Here is a 26,157-nt window from a genome sequence, read left to right as displayed (position 1 = left end):
GTTGCTCCTCAGCTCCTCAAAAAGGCACCAGCCACATAAGGCCCCACTTGCTGTGGTCTGTACCCATTCTCACGCAGCATCAAGTCACTCGCATCAGCATTTCAAGTACAACGGGGGGTGGGACACATGACAAGGGCACTCTCAAGGTCAGAATATCAAGCCAAAGCTTGGTCGTTGCAAACCAGTGCAAGGAGTGAACCTACTTCTCTCTCTTGCTTTAATTTTAAAGTCTAGGGATGATAAAAATTTAAAGATGGATGATGTTCTCCTTAAGCTCAATTAACGCATGCAGATTTTTGGGTAAGGGATGCCAGCTTTAGCAATCAGTCAGACAAGGTTGTCCACAGAAGAATAAAACATGAAGCAGAAGAAAATCTCAGAGATCTGGCAAATTCTGAAGTATTTATTTCATGTCCTTTCTTTGTTACAGTCTGTACGGAAAATATTCCCTAAAATGTTTTTACCCATCTGTTGAAAACACACACACATTTTCACCTAAATACTGTATTTAATGAGATGTAACCCTGTAATAGCCTTGCTAATTTTCATAACCACCAGAATCCAATCACAAAATACAAAGAAATCTTAACACCAAGGACAGAATTGGAGTCCTCAAGGCTCACACGCCACATCATGTTACATACAGGCTTCAGCATACAGCAGCAGCTCATTACTTATTATTTCAACAATCTGAACTTCAGGCTTTTTTAGAAAAAGCTGGCAGCATTCCCACTTCCCAACGAAGACTCTAGAGTACGCTTTTCTGAAGTCAGCAAAGCGTTTCCAATTTTTCCAAAAGTTACAGCATTTCAGCATAAACCAAGTTCAAGCACCACTTGTCAAACTGAATACTCAGCCTGGTGTAGCCAGAAAGACACCAGATTTGACTTAAGGAGTCAGATACTGTTCTCCCGTCACAATCACAGCCGGGTAAATCAACCATTTAATCCTCCTCTGCTTTTTGGCCATATTTGTACCGACTGCTGATACTTTAGGCAGAAGCTGCCATTGAGCGCGTGCCCTTGCAACCTGAAGTACAAGCAGTCATTCCTGTAATAGATATAAAAGCAAAAAAATCTGGTTTGGTTTTTTTTTTTTCCTTGGTTTTTGTTTATTTGGGTTTTTTTGTGGGTTTCCTCACTTAGAGTCTGATCTGCTGCTCAGCTTCCCGTGGCAGACCTCTCCAAATATGTAGCCACAAAACAGGACTGTAAATTAATAGTTTATGCAAAACATTATCTTTTCCTATCTCATCAGGCATCAGGACAAGGAAGACTCTCATATACTCAGTTGCTGGTTAAACGTAATTAGTATTTGGGCCTAATGGTACATTTCTTGCTTTATAACCCAGGCAGACACATTTGGTATGAAGGAACAAGGAATCAAGTTTATCTTTACCCTGCCACCTTAAGCTTTATCAATGCAACCACTGTTGGAAGAGAGACTGGCAGGGCTGAAGGCTGGAAAGAAAACACTACTTTCTGCTACTATTAAGAAAGCAGAAGATTCCAAGTGCATCCAATCACAACTGAACTAGGCAACTATTCAAAGAGGAAGCAAGGAGAAAAAAATGAAGGAAAAAAAGAAAAAAAAAAAAGGAATTCCCTTGGTTTCTATGCTGTACTTGCTTCAGTTTCTAAAGGCAGGCATTAGAGTGGAATATTGCTACAAAACGGAGCCCAAAGAAGCAGAGCTGTTGGAAGGAGCTTTCAGAAACGAAGAGCCTTGAACAGAATTTTTTAGAAAACTAAAAGGAGTCTTCAAATGACAGTTTTCGAGGCCAAGCTGCTTGCAACTAATGACAGGAGAGGGAAGGCAGTAGAGAATACAATGTTTTGAGCCTAATGGAAAACAGAAAGGGCACAGTGAAAAGGAAGACTGAAATTCAGAGAGAGGGAATCGGCTCATGGTGACAGATGTAATGAGAAAGATTTGATACAAACGGTTCATGTGAAATAACACAAAAAAAGGAACAGACAGACGCATAAAACCTCTGCAACTTCACTGCTGCAATCAGGCTGAACTGCATACTTAGGAAATGTGATGGTGAAAAATACAATTTCACCTTTTATTCCAAAAGTTGTATTTTCCCTAAGCCTAACCAGCAAAGCAGATAAGATCAGATTAATCACTAATGCAATTCCAGGTCCTTTGGCAGACTTGAACCTGCTAATATTAAATGAAGACAAGATTCAAACTTAGGATGTCTGCACGACAGGTCAGGTTAGTTTCCTGCTCTCCCAAGGATAATCAATAACAAACGATTTTGCAGGATAATTTTGTCCTCTGAATAATGCAGCCCTTAGAAATACACCTTAAGGAAGTTACTAAAGCATCATGCACAGGCAGCAGCGATACAATGCAGTTCAGAACACCATTGATTGGCTCTGTAACATCCGAGAAAGAAAAATATAGTGTGATTGACAGCTGCCACAGAAGAAATGCTACAGGGTGAATCTTACCCGGGGAGAAGTGAGAGCCAACAAACGTGCAGCCCTATGCTTTTAGTAAGGCCCTCCTTGCTATTCCTAGAAAAGCATTAATTTATTGAAAGAAAAAAGCTAGTGGCGGAAGATTGGCATAGCCTCCTTGGCTTACAGTTGCAATCAGATGGGACACAGGTGGAGGAGGGAAAACAGGATGCCCCAAATTCTCAGTTTTTAATACTGACAGTAGAGCAATCTCAAGCTGCCTAGACATCACAGCACCTAAATGCAACTTTGAAAGCTTCACGCGCTTAGTCTTCTCTCCACTGCTTCCTCTTTTCTAACACTGCTCATTAAGGTTTCATGGGAGGAAAATCTAAGGGTGGAAAAGGGTACAGGAGACCTGGGAGTTCTGAAATAAATGATATCAAGATAACAAGCTGAAATTATGCAAATGGAAAGAAAGGATAGCAGTGTAAAAAGGGACCAACCTGACCAACAAAGAACTCTTCATCAATCTCAGAAGACAAAAGCAACAAGTAATGGAAGCAAGGACAGATTATTTAATAATTATTAAGTAGAAGCAACAAGAGAACACAGGGACCATATCAGAACCAAAAGAAGAAAACAAAATAAGCAGTTGACAAGAAGAGATTGCTCTATAAGTGCACCTGTATTAAAACAAAACAAGGTTAGTGTTAGTTACGCAAGATGGAAGAAAAACAGCTGACGGCTGATGACATTAGAAATGAATTGTTCGATGGCTGTTTTCACTTCAGTATTCCCTACTGATGGCAACTACAAGCAACTGTATTCACACCACTGACAAAAGATTTCTGTCTACTAAAATAAAAGAATTGTTTAAGATGTAAGTTTCCTGAAGTTCAATGTTCACAGGTTTTCTGGGCCCCTAAGAGTTCTCTATAAGACATGTTAAAAATTGATACATTAATCTTATACTAATACGATGGTAACAAGTAGCCTCAAGACTAGTAGTAGTTATATTTGAGAACTGGCAAGCTGAAACACCTATTTTTAAAAAGAAAGAGATGGAAGATGAGAAGCAGCAAAAACTTCTTGACCAGAGTCAGGACCATTAATTTTTGGTTCTAAAAAATATTTTGGAACAAGTACTCAAACTATACTCATTTATGCTTTCTACACTAACTGACACAAGTCAGCCAAGAACAAGGTATGTTAAAACAGTTTCTTCCACAATAGTATAATGAAAACCAGTAGATGACATATTTTTATCTTGACGTCTGACTATCACAGGACATTCTTATAAGCAAGACAAACACAGCTCAGATGAAACTATTACGGTACGAATGCAGAGCTAGCTGGTGTTATCAGAAAGGAAAAAAAAATAAAACCAGTCTGCTGTCAAACCAGAAAGCTGTAAGGATGTTCTGCAAAAGTATGTCCTAGGATCGATTTTGTCGATATTCTAACAATCTAGATGATGAAATCAATAGACAATATGGAGTTTGAATGTCTTCCAGATCTACTGGAGGACAATATTCAAATTAAAAAATGATCTTGACAAGATAAAAAAGTTGTCTAGAAAAATATAACATTTAATATTTATAAGTAAAGGAATCATTCAAATCTCAAGTCTGAATCAGTCACTGCAGCAAACATGACATCAGATTTTTGACAATTTGAATGCCGCAACATAGCAAAGGGCTATCAAGTATTCCCCACTGTTTAATTGCCTATTTACCTCAGACTTTTTTCCCCTGACACAACAGGGATATAACCATTGAGAGGGTGGTTAAGAAGGTGTTGGATTTTAAAAAAAATAATAATAACAATAAAAAAAATCCCCTTCTCTCCCCAGAAATAATTGTTGACTTACTTAGGATCTATGAATCTTCTCCATGGTTCATTAAATTCTTCATTCAGAGATTTGGCAATCTTAATTTAGAAGGGAAAAACGCTGCCATCTCCTGGAGAGGGAGCAAGTAAAGCTATCGGTTCTCGGAATGCCTGCATTCTGCTCTCTGTCATGCACTGTTTTTTATGCAGTGAAGTAACCACAGGGACTTAGCAAGTCATCTTCAGATGTTGCACTTAGAAACACGACCTAAAAGCTACAGTGGCATACCACTTTCAAGATAATTCTTGGCGTCCTAAGTTCAGTGCCAACATCAGTCAGATCCACCCATCCACCCCACCAAATTCGACATGGTTGAACAGCTCCTTACCACACGCAAATCCTGAACATAAGTCTCCATATAAGCAGGAGAGGGACCAGAAACCAAATATAGCAGCTTATTCTCATTAAAAGTATAGCAGACTGGATGGAGTGGAGTTGTAGGTGACTCCTGTCCTACAGTTTTCAAATCTTTCTGCTGTCATCTTGCTTTTACTGTCAAGTATCCATGTTACAGTTACCTGTTTTCATCCAACAGCCTTCAAGCAGCAGCTTTTGAGAATGTATCAAACGCTCTATTAGTACAACCTAGTCAGGCATACACCTCTGCTCTACACAGAACAACTCATAACAGTCCGTAAGAAGGTACGCTGCATCTACAAAGGCATACAAAATTACTCCAGCAACTACTCCCCCCACCTTCTATTAGTTACAGCAGCATCCCTGATGCGTTACCAGAATTGCTTTACAACAAGGGGAAGAAACAGCCAGTTATCAAGTAACCTGGGACACACCCAGTAGAAACAGTCGATATTGTAGGTAAGCTTCAAGCAGTGTTACAGAAAAGCTCTTCCATTTCCCCCATAACACTGGCTGTTCTCCTAGTGCCCAGTTCCAGGGCTAACTGGAAGCCAAGTTAGGGATCTAATGCTTCATTCAAGTCAGTTGCTACCCAGCCCACAGATGTAGCTGTTATTTTATTTTTTTAAAACCAGATTATATCCTAACTAGGACATTACACAGCTGCAAATGTTTTAAAATTAGTTCTCTAATACTGACTACATGAAAGATAACATCCCTACCCTTTACTATTAATCCACCTTGGAAGCTTGAAGCCTTTTTGAATGTTATAGCTGTTTAATAGTTCCTCTGAGAAGAAAAAGCACAACTACCAAACCAAAAGCATTAATCTCAGAAGGCTTCCATAGTCAGAGGAGCATCAGTAAAGGACAAGGGCTGAATCAGGATAAAAGCAAGCTGACAGAATGTTAGTGTCAGCAGGATGAAAGGCAACGGTCGAGCCTTGAGACACAGGCAAATCTTTTAGATGCCACTATTTGGTTATTGCAATGAAATCTTACAGTATATTTGAAAAGTTCTGTTATTTCCTTCTTCTGGTCACGGGAACAATATGAATAGTTTATTATGCCTAATGCTATTTCTTATCTAAGAATTTCAGGTGATTTCATGCCTTTGTCTTCTTCATACTGGAAAGGTATTCTGCTTAGCTCCCTGTGGCTGCTTAGGGACTTCACCTGCTTAGGAACAACGTACCCAAAAGATAAGTTTCTTCAGAATATATGAAAAGTACTCTCTGAAAAAGACAAAAAATGTGCTTCCCTATACTTTCAGTTTAATTCTACAGTATTTGACTTCCTTCTATTCTGCAATTACAGCTGAGGTTCACAGGAATATCTCAGCTGTCAATGCAGAAACTCAGCTCTTGGGTAAACTCAAGTAAAAGAATTCTGGAATATTTTGGCCATCATACCTCAGGTTCACTTGGCACATTACATGTTCTAATGTGGTATAGCCTTAGAGAAGAATGATTTAGGCACCTTATTTAAAAAAAAGAAAAAAAAATCCTTCAAAGTGTAGTATCTTCAACTCAACAATCAGTTTATTTTCCTAAAATAAAAAACACACATATTTGTAATATACACGAATTGATTCTTACCAAAGACATGGTTATAAATACGTTTTTTCCTTTTAATAAAGATCTCTTATCTACAGTCCCCATCCTGATTGCCAATCTGCCCAGTTGTTTTTTAGGCAAACAGATTCCACTGAAGACAATGTAGATCTGTATTGTTTCAGGTGCTGGAAAGCAAACGTACCTGCAGAACAAGATAATTATCTCTTCAGGCACTTGCCATTTGGCTAAACCAAGTTTAAGAGTTTCATTACTTATACAAAAGCGACAAAATTCCAGTCTTTATAGGCTTCTTCAGCTGATTTCCACATGAAAGTAGTGCAGAACCAGAAATCTACATGCCAGTCATCTCACTAAGAGGAAATGCCATATTTCTTCTTCAATTCTTCAACAGAAATATCTTTCAATCCCACGTGATTCACATGATTGAACAACACCTGTGCAACTGTAAAAGAAAAAAACAACATAAGCTGTTGTTTTTGTTATTCTTCTATTATTATTATTCTATTATTTGTTACTTTTAAGGTAAATCAGTCCAACTCATTCCTCAGTGAGAGTGAGGTTTGGATTATATAGCTGAAATAAGAGTAAATTTTTAGAACTACTGAGATGATAAAAAAAAAAGTAGCAAAGGGAAGCTCTCACTTTGTTTTGATGCCCACAAGCTGCGTAACAACATTTCCTTAAACAGGTATATAATCCTGACAACATACACAAACAGCTTTTATTTTGTTTGCTGTCTTGGCACTGTGCCATTAAATGCAGAAGATAAAAGTTAATGCCAGATGGCAGAGAAAGCTTACATCAGCTTAAAGGCATGAATGCAATTCGTAAGAGGAATTTACTTGCACTTCAGCAAGTCAAACAAGTCATTTTATTTTAAGGAGATTCACACATCAAAATTTTGAAAGTATAATGGTTATTAGTGAAACTCAGTTGTAGATAGTAAATTTGACATTATTTGGTCCCAGAGAAATATTTTGCTTGTGTCTCACTGTTACATAGCCTGTCTGGTGCACTAAAAGAAAATGTTTGCGACAAAACCCACTTTTATAAACCATGAACTCAAACCAATGTCAACCCGAATCACAAACAAACCTAAATGATGCCTCAAGAACAGGACAGAGACAAACAGACTGAGTGGTTTAGAGATGTTTGCATTCTTTTTGCCATCAGTAAAGCCAGGATTGCCATGAAATGGTTGCAAATTGTGGAAAATGTGTAATTTGTATACCTTACATTTCAGATGTAATATTTCATACAAATTCATGAATTGGTAACATTACCAGCTACAAACAGGAATGCTAGTGAAGCTTACTTCATCAGATTAAAATGCAGTGGTATTACTGATAAAATCAAAACGATTTAGCTGCAGTTTTCAAGTCTTAACAACAAATAAGGAATCAAAAGTCTAAGAAAAGTTACATGACATTCATATTAATTTTGAAAACAATCAAAAAGTTAGACAATAACCATAACTGATTATTACATAGAATAAACAAGAATAGCACTACAATTTATGTATTTCTTGCTAGATTCCACAGTATCACAAGTGAAGTTTGAAAAAGATAGTACTGAATTACTTACTTTTTTTCTCTGAGCCTGACATAAACATTACTGCCATATCAAATCTTTTTAATTCAGATAGCCTCTGGAGGATTTCAAGGATGAGCGATGGCTCCTCTTTCCTGAAGAAGATTATTAGAAATATAAAAATAACTGCTGTTGATTAGAAAGATTCAGTAGCTGCAAGCAATATTAAAGACTTCAGGAACAAGAAACTAAAGGACCAATGAACTCCCTTCTTTGTTTCTCTCATATTCCCTGCCTTTCTCATCTTTCCTGTTCATTCTCCCACCCACAGTGCAAAAAGTCAACATCCAGAAATCTTTACGCAAGTATCCTTCTGATACAGAGAACAGATACTTGATACAGATTTGTGAAGAAATACAACAACCTAGACTGATGCAAACTGACTGCTGTTCATGTACAGAATAGCTATTGTATGCTCACACCTTGCCATAACTGCTCAATTTTTATACATGTGTGTGTGAAAGGAAGCAGCGCCTGTGGTCATAGAAGCTCTGCAAGAAGCACCACATTACAGTTACCCTCATTTTTAGCCATACAGAAAATTCCTAGATTGCATTCATTTTGCCTTCTTCTGGTCAACAGTAAACAGGCATTATCTTTCTTACAAATAGTAACAACAAACAGTATTTTTCTTTCATAGCTTGTCCCGTCTCCCTCTGGGAGAAATGTCTTTTACCTTACTGCAAACAATTTCAACTTCCTAGCCCTTATATGTCATACTGACAAATGCAGGACCTTATCTCTTCAGATGTCATATTTCACCCACATGATGGATATTTACTTTTAAAGAAACCTTTCTTTAAGGTAACTTTAAGGCTAACTTTCATTTACATTTGCTTTTCCCCATAAAACAACACCCTAAAAACATTCTGAGCATGCGCTCTCAGGCAGAGTAACTAAGAGAAGTGGCACACTGCCTCTGACAGGCAAAATGAACTTTAAGCCTCAAATGGTAGCATGGATACAAATTTCAAAAACAATCGTCCGGTCCTGTCTTATCAGAACTTCTAGCTCCAATATACATTTACTACAGGCTACTGTAAAATGCTAGCAGGTAATTAAAAAAAAAGTCAGAATACATCACAATAAGCATTGCACGAAAATGAAACTCTCTATATTTACTTTCTAAAGCTGAGAAATATAGAAAGCTAATATTGTGCAATTATATGTGATAACAGACCATACACAGTAATATGAAGGAAAATTATTTCATACAGTCCAATATTCAATTTCTGATGCTTTTTAACAGAACTGAATTTGACAATATACAGTAAAGGCTATTTATTTATTTACCTCTTTTCTATCTGATTCTTCAAGATATCTTTAATTTCTTAGGAAGGAACAATTGAATCATTCCAATTATCGCATCATGTTCATGCAATGTTATGTGCTGGAAATAATTTTGTTAGCCCAAGGGTTGGGCTAGGGAGACAAAAAAAAAAAAAAAAAGGGGGGAAAACCCCAGAATAGGAATAAGCAATTTAAAACAAAGGAGTCAAACTTACTCGATGTAGAAATCATGTAGAATTTTCAGTATCTGGTTGAACAAGTCTGGATCTAAGGATTTTTGGAACAGTTTTGGATAAAGCGATGGCTCTATTTGCTTTGGAAAAATTAGAAAAGCGATACTTTTAGGCAAAAAGATACAGTTGAGTCATAAGAACTAGCAATGAAATTTTAGGATGTCTTGGACAATGCTGAAGTGCATGAAAGGAAGCAAAAAACCAAATCACTTGCACTATTTGACATTAAACATTAGTTTTGGGGTTTTTTGTTTGGTGTTTTTTTTTTTGTGACAATGATTGCTAACTTCTTTTAAAAGGAATCTAAGCAATTTTTCTGTGAAAAATATATAAGCAGAACTACACATTAAGTAGATTGATGTGTTCCAAGCATTTGTTTGGTTTAAAGAGATAAGAATGTTGCTATGTCTAATTACCCTAGGAGCATTCATTTGAAAAATTAGAATTTAACATGGTTACTAACGTATTTAAGTCTTTACAGAATCTTTACAGCCTATGTCTGAAAGAAGAGACAGATTATGCAGAGGACTGTATTCAAAGCGAGGTTAAGCGAAAACCTAGGCACAAGAAGAGAAATTACTCAAACGTGGATAAAACTACTTAGCATTATATGAAGGTAATTAAAGAAAGGGACTATTATACACCGTTAAGACACTCTAAACATAGCTACACTTGCCACCTAAATTTGCGCTGTTTCTTCAGTGTCAGTTGAAGAAACTTGTCCAAGCACTGTCAATCACTACTATGTTTTATACCTTCAGGTACAAGTACATATTTTCTGGGCAGTCTTTCAACTTCCTGAAGTCAGCCTCAAGCTGGAAAGAATTTGCAGGAATGACAGGGATCTGAGAATCAGATCTAAATGACCTTCTGATTTCTTTTTCTCTCTGTTTGTTCACAGGGAATGATGGATGCAACATTGATGAACTTCCTTTCACACTGGCAGGAGGCCTGCAGAAAGATTTTGAAGCACATAATCAAGAAAACACTTAAGGAAATCCTACACTGAGACCTAACTGGACATCTTTGAATTCATTAAAAATCTAAAATACTAATCCAAGTTAAAAAAAAAATTATTTTAAGCAGGTATCTAAAAAACCCCTTCAAATTATGGAAGCTTTGTATTTGATCCATCTTTTCTAAAAGAACACACCTGCTTACAAATACGCTCAGCCTTTCTCTACTTTTTATGGAAATAACTGCATTTTATGGCACAGATTTCTACCATATATAGCTGCAAAAAAAATATTACATTTTCTGCGGTTTCACAATACAAACAATAACCATGTCAAATGAACAAACCATTTTAAACACCGACTACGGTGAAGCTATTTTTTGTCCTGTAATTTACCAGTCAAGTCCATTTGTTTTTCAGAACTTAAAAAAGGGCTAAGAAACGTATTTTTTTCTTTAACACTTCACAGTAAATCCATCTGACTGAGCTGGAAAAGGTGGGTGTGGGAGGGTGTTTCTCATAGAAATTCTTCAAACAGAATTTCATTAAAAGTATTTACTATTAACAGAATGAGATGATGCCAATGCATACAGAGCTTTCCTAAGCAGCCAACAAACAGAGTTCCAACACTTAGCAGGGATAAAGTTAGGATAGTGCCTTCTATACTTCAGTCTAGTTCCAGCCAGCCAGACTTGAGTCTGCCCAGCTAATACAGTAGCACTTGGGAGCTTTAAGCAAACATGAAGTTAACGGCTGCCTGCTCAGCAGAGGGAAGAGTGGTGACACTCTCGTCTGCTCTTTTTATCTCACACAACTGGTGCGCAAAGAGCGTTTGAATTCTGCTCTAGTTCTACTCTAAAACATTACAAATAAAAATCACAGCTAGGGAAAATGAAGCGCACAAGGAAGAGAGGACGGCATACTGGAAAATATTATGAATTCCTTTATAATGGAAATGCAAGAGCAGGACTAATTTTCCATCTAACACTAAGTAGACCGTACTTGTCTCAACCACCACATGATCAAAGAAGCAGACATGTTAGAACTTTATTTTCTTTCAATATTTTCTTTTTAACCCAAATTCTCCAAAATACATTTGATACCTCATCACATGTAGAAATGTGAAAGTGAAAATTAATTTCAGCTACATTTACCTTTTAAAAAGGGGATCAGAATTTTTATACTTACTGTAATGGTGAAGTATCACTGATTTCTTCTATTTTTAAGTGCTTTGCTTTTGGAATGTCCATTGTAGTCAACTGATCATCCTGATCTAGATTCCCTGTTGTTTCAACACTCATTGAATTCCTCCAGTTATTGACTAAAGAAGTAGCGATGGGCAAATCACTGTTTGGTGTGTCATCATCAATTTCTTCAATGGCTATTCTTTGCAAAGGCTTCTAAACAGAACACATACCTCCTGTCAGTGTGTAGCCTCAACATCAGTGTACATACAGGCCCCAGATACGCAGCTGTGTTTAATTTTAAATAATCTCATGATAACCAGTTTCATCTGTAGCGGTACATATGGAAGATAATTTCAATAAAGATAAATGGCAAAAAAGGAAACTTCATTACATTCTTCAGGAAGCCTTATATGATCATTTTATTGCTTTACCCTCATAAACCAGTGTATCCTTACTCTAGAGGAGCTCATAAGCTTGCATTCTGTTTTCCCAGTAATAAAAAACAAAAAAAAGTGGTTTATTTCCCCTACTAAAATTCAATGGGCAAGAGCTACCATATATTTTGACCAATCCCCTAGTCAAGATTTGTAATTTAGCTAGACAAGTAAATATCCAGGAACATGGGCCTTGACCCTCAACTTCAAATTTTGAGATGATAAATATCTGCTGGTTGACATTTACGTACATCATAAGGCACTTAACTCCACCACCAGAGGACACACTAACTAAAATGCTTCAGCTTCTTTAATCTTTGCATCATCACCATTGTTTTTGACCATCACCTAGCACCACCTTCGCAGGTCTTACAAGGCAGAACCATTTAGTGGGGGGAGGAAAAAAAAAAGAAAAAAAGAAAAAATTCATTACCTTTTACTTTGGAATTTCATTTCCTGAATATGAAAATAGTGTATATTGCTCTGGAAATACAGATGCAAACACACACTACTAAACATACTCAACAATTCAGACTTCTAAAAATGGCAGATTTCTCTGTCCAGTTCTAACACAATCCCATCGTAAGTCTTCACAGCAGTTTGCAAACTGCTTTAAATCATGCCAAAACCCCACCATCTTGTTGATGTATTGACAGACAATACACAGTTCGCTTCGACAATAGACCATCTCATCATTAGGCTAAGACTGGGAGGCTCCCTGGTGGATATAAAATAAAATTACAGTTGTCTCTGCAATCCTTGGGCAGTAGTAAAAGCACAGACGCTTCATCTATACTTGAACACCAAGGAAAAGACAATCAACCTAGCATCTCCACTTAATTTAGCAGCCAAACTAAATATGTAATATAATTGCCTATAGTGTTTCACCTACTTCATAATCAATTCATTTAACTTTCTAGAAATACTGTATCTGGTTATAGAGAACGTATAATACTCCCTGCCCACCCCCCCTGCCCCGCAAAAAAAAAAAAAAAGGATCAAAATAATCACACATTTTCTACTAAAACTATCCATCTGGATTATATATTTAATGGAGTAAACAAACGTTTTGAAATCATCAAAAACAGAACACTACAGTACTCTGTACAATGTGTGAGAATGCTTCGTATTCACACAACTCACTGCTGAGTGTATCAAGATTAAATGCACTAAAAGGGGAAGCCTAATACATAAAGAAAGCTAATGTTACTCTCTCTGTTATCATATTTTGTCATAGCTAACTCATTAGTCTGACAATAACCATTGATAATTCATAGCCCAAAAATACTGCTTCTTGAAAACCAATACCCAGCTATCCTACGGTCTATGTGGATGAAAATGCAGGCTCGAGGCTCTTGCAGTCGCCCTAGGTGACACCAGCATATGACATGGGTAGGTAACATGTCTTGTTACCACTACAGCTGCTATAGAAACTATAAACAGCAGATGAAGAGAAGGGAAGTTTACCCAGAGCCTTCTCAAGTCTGCAATGAAACACCGAGACTCAACTGCCCCCCCTTTAGTATCAATTGCAACATTAGCTACGGGCCTAGGACAGGGTCGTGGGGTTGCCTCCTCATTCTGTACTACAGATATAGGCATACACCACGTTTCCTGACTGTGGTACTGTAGGCTGAAGGCTTATACCACCGCTACTGTTACATGCACATGGAAATGCTGAAGTTTATGTTCTTGAAAAATATCAAAAAACCAAATCTGTAAATTTTGAGCTTTCCACGGGCAAGATGTATCTATCAGGAGTTGGTCTACAGAAATAAGCAAGAAGTGGATTTTAACTTTAAGCTCTATTTTTCCCATCATTATAGAAAGCAACTCTTAGAACAAAACAACTTACTGTGGATTTCAGGTGTAATGGATTATCAATCGCTTTCACTATATTTTTTATTTCTGTTTCTTTTATCAATACTGCAGGATATTCTTGATGAGTCTGCTGTTCTTTCTCAGCTAATTCCTGAAAAAATGGTAAGTCACCCAAAAGATCAAAAGTTTAACAAATAATTATTAAGATATGTTAAAAATTACACAATAAAAAAATTAAAACATTCTTTTACTATAGACTTACAAAAAAGTAGCACAAGTATACATACATTCCTTATTTTAGTGAGTTCATTTATTGCTTGTTTATTTCCAGGTTCCAGCTTCAGAACAGCTTCAAAATCTGAGTGAAAAATGACATAGGACAACTGTAAACATTTCAAGTTACAAGGTAACTAGCAACTATTCAAACCTTTTCTTTTCCTTTAACAGATCTAAAATAATGAGAGGCAGGTAAGTCATCCTAATGCTTATATCATGACCTAGTTTTTAAACCCATTTTTCAAACTATTTCTTAGTACTTATCATAAGCAACAATAGTTCTAATTTCATATAAAATTGTCTTTGGATCATGTGGACACCAACACAAAAGCTTTTATACATATTCAATGAAACACACCAAAATCCCACCATTCCTAATTTTTGCAATGATAACCTCAATTAGTCAGCAATTAATTTAATTGCTACTAGAAGACTAAAAAAAAAAATCAGGATGCACTTATCTCTTGCCTATCACACTTAGATAATTTGAAGTCGTACCTTGCATAGCTTCTTTTAGCTTTCCAAGAGCAACTCTGGCAGCTCCTCTTCTGGCAAAGGCTTTAGAATAGGAGGCATCTAAGAGCAGAGCTTGCGTACAATCATTTTCTGCCTCTTCATATCTCAGCAAAAGAGTTGAACAAAATTAATAATCAGTTTCAAGAGGCAGTTTCAACTGAAAAGACTGAGCTACCCAAAAGAACTGAAATATGAAGACAGATCTTACTTACCTATATACATATAAATACATACCACTGAGCTAAAATGTAAAATAAAAGTAAATATAAAAAATATGATTTCTCAGCACCTTGAAATTTCAGCCAAATCTTTCAGCCAAATGACACACTGCTGACTCTTTTTATCATCACAGAGAAATTCACTTCCTCTGTGAAAATAAATACTTAAAGCCTGTCAGAGCAGAGTCCACTTTAAACAGTAAATAGCCTTAAAATGGAAGTCAGCATCATAGCTTTGTACATCTGAAAACCAGAAATACCATTACAAACAAGCAAACAAAAAAATACTAGAAAGGAGAAGCAAGCACATATCAGAATAAATTCATCTACATCTGAATTTCTGTGACTTGTCCTTAACTATTTCAGAATAAGATGCCGGTATATCCTAGCATTAAAGTAACTTGCTTCATTGTCTGACCAAATTTCCTCATCCCAGTTATAATAGATCATGATTCCACTATGTGCATATTTAAGTATTTTCATTCATTCCTTTTCTCCTCCTTCAATCTATCATTGAATTTATGGAAATAGTTTTGGGGTGGGTTTTTTTTGCAGTTCTTATCAGTTCTAGACGTTTATAAGAATACCAATGAGCTTCTGTTGCATTTTATGTTTGGGTCCTCTTTGAAATGCAAAGACCCACGATACACTGATTTATCACACAGAATTGATTTTCTTGCTTTGTCATTCAATTAAAGCATCCCTTCCTCTGATTCTCAACAAACATTATTTGCATTATGATGTCCTCTATGGCTTCAATACTGAATTACAAATATTGTGTCAGAAATACTACCTGTGCAACTTATTATAATCTCATAATTTGAGATCAATGTATTGTCTCTACAGATACCCAGCCATACCATGTTAGAACTGATGATCAACCTAATGCTCAGCTCTCTGCATCTCATGCTACCAGTTTAAACTACCACACCATCAGAGAATCAAAAAAGATTCACACTTCAAAAATGGTCATATGTAATTTCTCTCATTTGCTAGAAAGCATGCATTTCCTACTGTTACTGGATTACATGAATAAAGCTTAATTAAAAAGAAAGTAACTACATATACATGTCTCCATTAGTGGAGTTAAAGAGAAATATATTTCAAAAATTACAATTTCCAGAAAAAGCTCCTATTCATTCCCTTTGAAGTCAGAAGTTATAATCCACTTTTTACAGTGCAACATTTAGTAGCTGACTGGGTTTTATAATCAAGAGACATAAAGATTTGGGCAGGACCTATGAGAAAGGCGAGTATCTAGAATTTTACACACATAAAAGAATGAAAATCAAACTTTAGAAACTCTATTTCATACTGATGCTATTATATTCTCTCAGAACTTCTTTCCTATGAAATGCATCGTAAAATCACACATACTGAGTTGTTCTCTCTCCCTTACTATCTTAAATACAATTTATTCTCTACTGAGTTCTGGAAAGAATTAGAAGGAGTGACAGTAACTTGAGTGAAAATCTACTGGATCATTCTTCCATGTAGTTCTCAACAAAGAAAGAACCAGTATAGCACATGCAATTCTACTTACTTTTCAATCTTTAGGTAGGCCATGGCTCTGTTAGCTGGCAAAAGCGCATTGGTTCCATCTGCTGCTATACCACGGGTATAACATTCTATTGCAGTCTCATACTTTCCTTCTTTGAAATAACCGTTACCCTGTAATACGTAACGTAGAAAAAAATACCATTGAGAAAGATCTAGTGCAATGAGCTTTTCTTATCCTTTTTAGTAGACAGGGTCACAATATCAAGAAGATGGATCACAAAGAACACCTACATCAGGGCAGATATTTATGGCATATTTCTTCATAGCTAAGCTTAGAGGCAGAGACTACAAAATATACCTTAACTTTTTCTAGTACTTTAAGGATAAAAATTACTTTTCTACATGCATAGTTTAATCGCAGACTTGTAAGTCTATAACATGTGATTTACCCTTACTCTTGATGTGCAGGATATGCCACCCTGTACCTCCTGAATTTAAATACAAGCTGAACAAAGACGAAACTTTACAATTCTCCTTTCAAGATGACTTTCTGCATTGCACGAATCCATCTTTACCCTGCTACATCCATGAAACTCTTATCCTTAAATATTACTTGGGCCCAAATATTGCTGTTATTTTCTAATTAATGTTCCATACAACAAAATTACATTACTTTGTTTGTTTGTTTCTGAGAAACTAAGATTATCTTTTGCTTCTCAGGACTACTATAAAGCCATGTATTATATTCTCCACTACTACTCTACTCACTAGCAAAAAAGCGAAGGCCACAGTTCAGACTTGACAGGATCCATGTTGCCAGAACAGGCCCATAATGAGTCAACTCTGCTACCAATGAAGTAGTGCACTAGACTGAAATTTCTTTTCTGTGGCCTTTTCAAACTGTTGTTACTTTTACCTACTTAATTTCTGCTTTCCTTCTTTTCCTATTAATTACCTCTTAAAAATCAGCACAGGTAACCTGAATATTGATAAAAAGTCAGAAGCTAAAAAGCTAGGCAAGAGAACAGAAAGAAAATTATGTTTTAGTTGATAGTATTATTTCTTAATTGCAACAATGGGGAGAGGGAGAAATCAATAAGCCAACTGTGAGTCGAGACCATGTAGCCAGAAAGATATTTTGATTGTCATTGTTGCCTGCCCTCCCTGAAGTCCTTTTTATAACTACTTTTCACAATGTAATTAGAGGTTTGAAAGCACAAGGAACAGCCCACAACTCTACTTGGATGAGCAGGGGTCAAGATGCACGTAATACTGGAGAAAAGGATCTCTGTGAAATACAGTTCAAGTTCTACTTATCTTAGCACATATTTGAAATTTATCATATGCAATTTGGGCTGTAAGAGCTACCTTGTATAATTATTCCTCCAGAAGAGTCCAAAAAGAACTCACTGTCCCTTTCCCCTCCTATAGAGCCTAAAACAGGAAACAGTATCAAGGACATTGTATTTGTGAACTTCAAGACAGTTTCACGTTTAATTTACACATTTGCATAGCTAATAGCACAACAGAACACTTTTCTTCCCTAGTTCTCATCTGCTCCACCAGAACCTGTGACTTACCAGATCTTTTTCTGTAATAGCCTTCTGCTTGAGCTGCTGGTCTTCAATCCGCTTCTTCTCTTCATCTGTTAATTCTGGTCTGACTGTATCTTCAAACTCTTTCTGTTCAGAACACTCTTTTGATGACAGAGCCTGCAAAGAAGAAATTTTTTTCCTCAGTATTTGCCCTCTGCTCTGCCAAGCATTTTAACAGGAGTGCCTGTGTTGCAAGTTGAATGCAAACTGAAAAGATCATTATAAACCGTTCTTGAAAATGCATTTCTATGAGGGACTGCGAATCAGAATATTACTTGGTAAATAAAAAGTATGTAATTGCTGAAGCACAATGTGAAGTGACTCATGAAACCTGTCTATATATGTTCCAATTCACAAATCATTTACTTCTTCAACTACTGGAGACTTTGCGTCTTCATTTTGAAAATAATTTTTTCAAGTGCTTTCAAAACCACAGTTGTAGAGGTATAAGCATACTCACACAGTAATGACAGGTAAGCTTATATTTACTGAGGTCATAATTATCAACATTCTCTCCCTGTCAAGAAAGGGACCAGACTTACAGTAGAGTATTATGTTCTGCTAGGCTTAAACTCACTTTCTGGTTTGGCAGACCACAGCAATCAGTGGGACTACAAGCAGGCTGGCAGTTCAGCTTTACTGCCAAGAGAACACCCAGGTTCTGTCACATGTAGTGCTACCTTGTATGAAAATACTAAGCATGACTGAAAAAAAACATTAACACAGGAGGTAGAAAAAACATCTGGGGGAAGATTTAGAAAAGCCAAACAAACAAAACCAAACCACAGATGTTGATGCATGCATCCAGTTTTAGTCTGCTAATCCACCGTTACATGGATGTTTGCATACATGCTACTTTATCCAGAAGAAACTCAATTACAGATTTTCACCTCAGTGAACTTAAAACATCAAAAATGTCAGAAAAAAGCACAAGGACTTGTTGAATTCAGTTCCTCTTGTTGATACAGATATAAACTGACTAATTTATGTTAGGGCCTATTAATCTTATTACCTGATTGATTTTCTTCAGTTCATTTTTTGCTTCAAAGTTGTTTGCATCCAGCTCTAAAACTTTTTCATAATCTATCAGAAAAGCAGAAAAAAAAGAGAGGTTTTTTTTCGAAAGAAAAAAAAAGTTTCAGATAGGAACTACAGGCAAGTAACCAGAGTATAAAATAAGAGCTTTTTTTTGAGACAACACATTTTCTAGTTACCTAAAAAGCCCACGATGCTACAAAGAACATATTATTCTAAGACATTTAAAGCCGAATTATTCTAGAACTTCTAATACTTACAAGTAATCATTTAGACTTGCTGCATGAAATTTACCTTGCCAGAAGAATATGCAATATCGCATTTCCTTTCTTTATTTATAGGAAATGAATATTAAATTCCTACATCAAACAAGCAAATCACAAAAGCTTCAATCAAGCAGATAAATGAACAGTTGGTATGTATTTTAAAGAAAGAATTTTAAAAAGACCCACCTTCTTTAGCACCTTGAAGATTTTTCAGAGCAAAGCGAGCAGCCCCTCTTCTGGCATAAGCCTTCGTGTAATTTTTATCTAAAGCAAGTGCTAAATTGCAGTCAGATTCTGCAACAGAATACCTATCAAAAACATGAGTGAGTTAGTTTGGACACATCTAGGTAACAAAACCCCAAATATCAGCAAGTTAGCTTACTCTGAAGCTTTACAGGTTCTCTCTAGTGGAAATATTACATGCTTCAGGAGGGGCACAGAACAAGTATTTAAACATGTCCCAATTCAGAAAGTATTAAAACAGGAAAGGAAAACAGAGGTCAGCAATCTGTACTGCAACAGAAAGAATAACCCACTCTCCTATACCCTTTCTTCACCCCAAACAAATTAAAGCCTTAGAAATAGAGCTCACTATATCTGAAAGGCAAATTACATACTGAACTTCCTCTCTTTTTGCCCCTTTTTTTTTTTTTCTAAGTTTTATACTGTAACACAGAAGATGGCAAATTTCCAGCATGAAAGCAGAGGAAGAAAAGATAAGAGACTACCATATTCTTTATCCTGGCAATTTCTATTTTACTTTGAAACTGCAAAGCGGGTTGCAACAGCAGTCTTACACAGGCTGTATTACAGCACGGTGAATAATATAATCAAGCTTAAAACCAGTCAAAAGATCTGAAGGTAGCATTCGAAAGAAAATATTAAGGATTTAACAATACAAGCCTTACTTTTTCATTCTATAAAAAGCTGACGCTCTGTTTGTGGGCAATACCGGATTGTACGGATCAGAATGCATCCCTCTAGTGTAGCATTTTATAGCTTCATCAAAGTTCCCTTGTTTAAAGTAGCTATTACCCTGTGAATAGAAGAAAGTCTTATTAGCAAATTACCGTACACTGACAGACACATTACTAATTTTTGGTTAAAAAATTCAAAGCTTGTATTTTAGAATGCTCAAACATTTTTGTTTAACATCTCTCAAAGTACTACTTTACTGTAAAACATTTTTTTTAACTACAATATTCTAAGTATCCCATATTAAATATTTCTTATGATCTATGCAATAAAAGGGTTTTATTATATACTGATTTTCAGTATCTGTAGGTCATTTCCAGAAACCTATAACAAACACGTACATAGCTGCTTAAATTTCCAAGGAGAATCCCTGAAGGTTTTTTTTGTCTTTTTAGTAACTAAATTGGGCATCTTTGCTTTTCAAGGTAAATATTCTCATTTCTGCCTCGTCTGGGACACAACTTTTATCTCATGTGCCCTCAACTGCTTCACTGCAGCCAAGATGAAAATGGGCAAAGACATCTCAATTTCTCAGTGTAAACTGCAGATTATACATCCGGGAATTTCTAAAGCAGCAGAGAAAAAAGGCGGATATCACCCATGCAGACAATTAAAAAAACCCCTACAGAACTCTACTGAAGAAGTCTGGACTGACAGATGGTGTTAGGTGACTGTTTATAAACAAGGAAGTTTCTCAGAACTACAGAAGTTGCCCTACAACTGCCAACGGAGCATGAGATAGGTCTTGCTGTATTCGCCTTGCAAAATAAGGTAAAACTGAAATGGTACCAACTTGCCTTTACCAAGGCAGGAAAGATATACAAGCTCGCCCATCATGCCCAGATGTAAATGGCCTCGCAAAGGAACTAATCTTAAATTATTGGTGATTTAGTTTGGGGCATTCAGACGTTGTGTTCAGGTAAACACCAGTCTGATTCATATGGCAATTCTATACAGCAATCCAACTTTTCAAAGCATAAAACCCACCAATACATTAATCATTATAACTGCACATTAAGGAGAGTCTGACAGGCCTTGCTGCAATTGATGATGAGAAGAAACAGAAATGCAGCGAGAATTATGTATGTTGGAATAACAGGCAGGAAAAAAACAGACATAAAAAATTCCAAATGTGCAATTTTTCCACCAGAAGTGTAGCCTCACTGAACAATCTTTTAAAAGAAACTAAAAATGCTACATCTAACTTGATACTATGCAAATCATAGAATCATTTAGGTTCAAAAAGACCTTCAAGATCATCAAGTCCAACCATTAACCTAGCACTACACAGCCCACCATAAAATCATGTCCCTAAGCACATCTACACATCTTTTAAGCACCTCCAGGGATGGCGACTCAACCGCTTCCCTGGGCAGCCTGTTACAATGCTTGACAGCCCTTTCGGTGAATGAATTTTTCCCAATATCCAACCTTAACCCCCCATGGCATACTTGAGGCTGTTTCCTCTTGTCCCATTGCTTATTATTTGGAAGAAGAGACTGACCCCCATCTTGGTACAACCTCCTTTCAGGTAGCTGTAGAGAGCGATAAGGTCTCCCCTCAGCCTCCTGTTCTCCAGACTAAACAACCCCAGTTCCCTCAGCTGCTTCTCATACACTTGTGTTCTAGACCCTTCACCAGCTTCATTGACCTTCTTTGAACATCCCCCGGCACCTCAATGTCTTTTTTGTAGTGAGGGGCCCAATAGTGAACACAGTATTTGGGACGTGGCTTCACCAGTGCCGAGTACATGGGGACGATCACTCCCCTACTCCTGCTGACCACACTATTTCTGATACAAGCCAGGATGCTGTTGGCTTTCTTGGCCACTTGGGCACACTGCTGGCTTATATTCAGCCAGCTGTCAACTAGCACCCCTAAGCCCTTTTCCACTGGGCAGCTTTCCAGCCACTCTTCTCCAAGCTTGTAGCGTTGCATGGGGTTGTTGTGACCCAAGTGCAAGACCCGGCACTTGGCCTTGTTGAATCTCATACCATTGGCTTCGACCCATCAGTCCAGCCTGTCCCGATCCCTCTGCACAGCCTTCCTACCCTCAAGCAGATCAACACTCCTGCCCAACTTGGTGTCATCTGCAAACTTATTGGGGGTGCACTTGGTCCCCTCCTCCAGATCACTGATAAAGATATTAAACAGAACTGGCCCCAATACCAAGTATAACAAACAGTTACAATGCTATAACCTTTTCCTTCTCTGCAAGAGCTTTTTCTGCATCTATACGGATTCCATCTTCCTCAGAGTCTGATTCTGGAGACACAGAATCATGAGTACTGTCTTCTTTATCAAGTTCTTCAAGTATCTTATCCTGAAATCAGATAAAAATAAATTATCTTCATTATAATCTAACAATGCAAAATAAATCAAGCAAGAATTTAGAAGAATTAGTAGTGCATTTTTTAAAATTTCTACTGCTTAAGTCCTCTTTATTGGGGAGTTTTCCACACTTCAAAAGTAAGAGATCTATCCTCTAATACTGTGAGTTGTATTTAGCCTTATATTCTACTAGAATTATGACCTTTTAATAGATCTATCATCATTTTTCCCCCCAAAGTAAAATTCAGTCTGCTGGATAACAGCACAGGCAACAGAAAACTGGTATTTCTCAATATATCAAATTTCAAACACATAAACTTTTTGGAAGAAAACTACTTTCTACATTCATCAGCACAGTAAGATACTGACTTGTGGACTGAACTCTCAGCCCTATTAAGAAAAACAACTTATTTAAGACAGAATCAACTGGGAAAAAAGACTAAGTTAACAAGCAAATATTCTGACTCACCACATCAAGTTTTCCCCATGCTTCATAATCGTAAGACTTGATCTTGTTTTTCTTGTTTTCCTCTGTTGTTATTTTTGAAGGGACTTTACTTTTGCTTTTCTTCTTTTTCTTAAAAGCCTTGTTTCGAATTGGTGGCAAATTCTAAATTAAAATAAGTAATTTATCATAAAACAGATGTGTGAAACTCACTTGTATTGAAGAATCTATAGTACCTGTATCTACTGGCTAATTTTATTTTAGAAATCCAAGTTGTTCTCAGGAACTCTACAAACCATCAAGAACAGCAAGTGTAAATCTTTCAATACATAATAGCAAATATTACACGTATGATACAAAGTTAAATTTTAGAAGATGAGTGTCTGCAGAGTATCACTGAAAAATAACACCAATACATTAAAAGTCAGCAATAAATAAGTAATACTGATGTTGCAAACAAACATTCTCCTAGATCTACCCAGAACTGATTATACTGGACCCATCACCTCCAGAGGCTACCGCCCCACAGCTCTGTTAGTGGAACAGTTTACAGAGGGATCTTTGGTTTGCTTCGGATGAGAAACAAGTCACCTGGGTTAGCTCATACCTTCTATTCAGGTGTTTTAAGTCAACACATTTAATTTTGCTGAAGCAAAAAGTAATTATTGTAAACACTATTGCTTTTGTAAACACTTATGAATAGCTGAGTTAATATTGAAACTGGAGTTGTGATTTTTACCTCTTCTGGGACACCACTCTGTTTCCTTAGTTCAGAATCCACTTCTTTAATATCTTTTTCCCAGCTCTCCAATTCTCTCATAAAATCCTGCAGCTCTTCAGCATTCTGCTTCATTTGCAGCTGTAGTTCTAGTGCTTTATTTGGTGCACTCATTGTAATCTGCAAAATTTCAAGGAAAAAAACTCTCTGAAGAGAAGTTCAAAGTATGTGCTGAAGGAAGCTAGCTACTTCAAAAATTAAGACGTCTGACTTACATGCAAGACAGGCTTCCCAATAGCCTAGTAAGAACATTAAATAGAGAGAGACTAAGAAAGAAAATTTAAAGTCTTTGAAAAAACAACGGGAACCCATGTATTTAGTTAAAACAAGTATATTAGAACAAACAGTAAGTCATGCCTTCCTAACTAAGTGTAAGGTAAAGGGCTCAAAAAGTCAATGAAAATCCTGAAAGCGATAATCAGGTGATGTTAGTTTAAAGCCACTTCTGCAGTGTTTCTCAGATGACAGAATGAAGAAAAATTTAACACATTAACACTCAAGTTTTAACTAAAACAAATAACAATTAAGATATACATGCAGCCTTCTATCTGAACAGAAACAAGGTATCTGACCAACCAACTCCCAAAAGCATTTTCAGCTCCTACAAATATGTTGAAATATGCACGCATTTTTAGCACAGGAATGAGGAAACACATGAGGTGTTTTACTATGAAGTGTAATGAATTACAAGTCCAAAATATTCTTTGAACATGTTCTTTATACACATCTGTAGCCCTCCAAGTCCCTAGAACACTGCTTAATAATTATTAATACTTAACAGTCTTCCAAAGTTTTGTTGTCTTATTTTTAGTGTCTTGGATGAAAGACATATTATCACGGAAATATCAAGTCACAAGTAAAAAGTAACCTTAAAAAAAAATCATGGTTACAATTCAGAAAAAAACAGGCACATTTGTACAGTCCAACACACAAAAAGCTGAAAGGATGAAGCAAATATATTTTGAAAATAATCATGATTAAGTAATTCATGATGAACGAAATACAAACTTAGACGAAGAAAGCTACGAATGGTTGGTAACTCTAACCTCTTGACTGAAAGAGATTCAGGATCAGTTACAATCCTCACATAAGGATAAATAAACTATACAGAAAGTACACACAAAATTTAAGAGTAAAAAAACCTAGATTATTTGTTTATTTTTAATGTCCAGTAAGACAATAACCTTGTAGCACAGAAATATAAAAATATATGGGCCAAAGACAGCTCATAATTTCTGCAATACAATGTGCTGTCCATAATTATGGACAAGAGTCTCATACAAGATGGAAAAACACATTTCATGATTATTAGTGAACTAACACTACCAAAGCAGAACTGTTTTTTCATCCTCAGGAGTAAGCAGCTGAGCACGTGCCTTGATGCACCAGTTGTGCTTCTCCTTAGTTACCTCCTATGCTTAGGTGCTAACATTGTTTATCCTTAGCAATGTATTTTTCCTAAAAAATTTTAAAATATTTAGTCTATTTGTAACTAACTGGAAAGAGACTTTAGATGAAGCCAAAAAATAGGTATTTTTTATTATATTTCCAATTCAAATGGTTTCTATATTTTTTTTCACCTACACCTGTTGCTACCTACTGAACTGTCTCTGTGCTATTCACCCAGTTAATTCCATGAAACCTGGGCATGGGCCCACCAAATATTCTATACAGCTTACTGCACCCTGGTCAATGATAGCTTGAACAAGATGCTTCAAAAGATGCAAGAAACTACACTGTGATCCCTTAGACTTTGCTTTTTGCTACCAGTAGCTAAAGTAATATTTTTATACACGTGAAAATCGAATATTTAATCTACCTGCTTGTTTTTTAGCATTCTAAAGCATCTTGCACAAGTATACCATGTAAGCCTGCTCCTGTGTCCCACTGGCCTACGCTGCTTGTCGCACGCAGCTTAGCAACGTCCTCGATCCACGCGTTCACAACAATCTCCTTCCCAGCGCAGCTCTTACACCCTTTAAGGCAAGTTTTTATTGAATCTCAGTGCTCGGGCCGTCCCTTGCTTTACCCAACGCCCGAGGGCTGCCCTGTCCCAGCGCCTCCGCGGGGGGAGCATTGCTCCAGCGGCCTGGCCGACAGCCAGCGGAGCGGGCGAGCCCCCGCCGGCACTGCGGGCCCGCCCCAGCAGCAGGCCCCACGCCGCAGGAGGCCCGGGCTCACGCCGAAGAGGCCCCCGGGACAAAGCCGGCCCTTCGGGGTGGGCTCCCCCTCGCCTCGCCAGGCCGCGGGGGGGCGGCAGCGGGCCCGGCCCCACACACCCCACCCCGGTCTCACCTGCACCGGTTCCCGCCTCCTCCTGCCGCCAGCACTGGTCGCCCTTCCCGCACGGCTGAGCCTCTTCCCAGAAGGCAGCACAGCCCCGCAGCGGGACGGTCCCCGCGGCCTCTCGGCGGCGGAGGCGGCGGAGGCGGACAGCGCATGCGCCCGCTCCTCGCCTCGCGGCCCGCGGCCCT

General features: G+C 37.3%; 1 protein-coding gene across 1 annotated transcript; it reads right to left on the bottom strand.

Annotated features, from left to right (window-relative positions):
• Nucleotides 1–370: 370 nt before the first annotated feature.
• RPAP3 (RNA polymerase II associated protein 3) lies at nucleotides 371–26,108 on the bottom strand. The gene is made up of 17 exons (XM_063323086.1): nucleotides 25,979–26,108; nucleotides 23,645–23,803; nucleotides 22,930–23,070; nucleotides 22,330–22,452; nucleotides 20,063–20,190; nucleotides 19,341–19,462; nucleotides 18,866–18,936; nucleotides 17,839–17,970; nucleotides 16,302–16,429; nucleotides 14,523–14,644; nucleotides 14,036–14,106; nucleotides 13,783–13,899; nucleotides 11,495–11,706; nucleotides 10,107–10,302; nucleotides 9,334–9,431; nucleotides 7,823–7,923; nucleotides 371–6,680 (listed from the first exon to the last, which is right to left on the bottom strand). The coding sequence occupies exons 2-17, from the start codon at nucleotides 23,795–23,797 to the stop codon at nucleotides 6,589–6,591; spliced, it is 2,007 nt and encodes a 668-aa protein (XP_063179156.1). The 5' UTR covers nucleotides 23,798–23,803; nucleotides 25,979–26,108; the 3' UTR covers nucleotides 371–6,588.
• Nucleotides 26,109–26,157: the final 49 nt, after the last annotated feature.

The sequence above is a fragment of the Chroicocephalus ridibundus genome, chromosome 1, assembly GCF_963924245.1.
Source record: "Chroicocephalus ridibundus chromosome 1, bChrRid1.1, whole genome shotgun sequence".
Lineage (NCBI taxonomy): Eukaryota > Metazoa > Chordata > Aves > Charadriiformes > Laridae > Chroicocephalus > Chroicocephalus ridibundus.
Note: the sequence above shows the minus strand (reverse complement) of the source record. Positions and strands in the feature narration are given on the sequence as shown.

Coding starts and splice junctions, on each gene's coding strand:
- RPAP3 (XM_063323086.1), bottom strand. CDS start 23,797: ATGAGTGCACCAAATAAAGCACTAGAACTACAGCTGCAAATGAAGCAG. Junction 19,463..20,062: donor GCTTTTTATAGAATGAAAAA/GTAAGGCTTGTA, acceptor TGTTTTTGATAG/GTATTCTGTTGCAGAATCTG. Junction 11,707..13,782: donor CATTACACCTGAAATCCACA/GTAAGTTGTTTT, acceptor TGTTCTGTTTAG/AAGCCTTTGCAAAGAATAGC.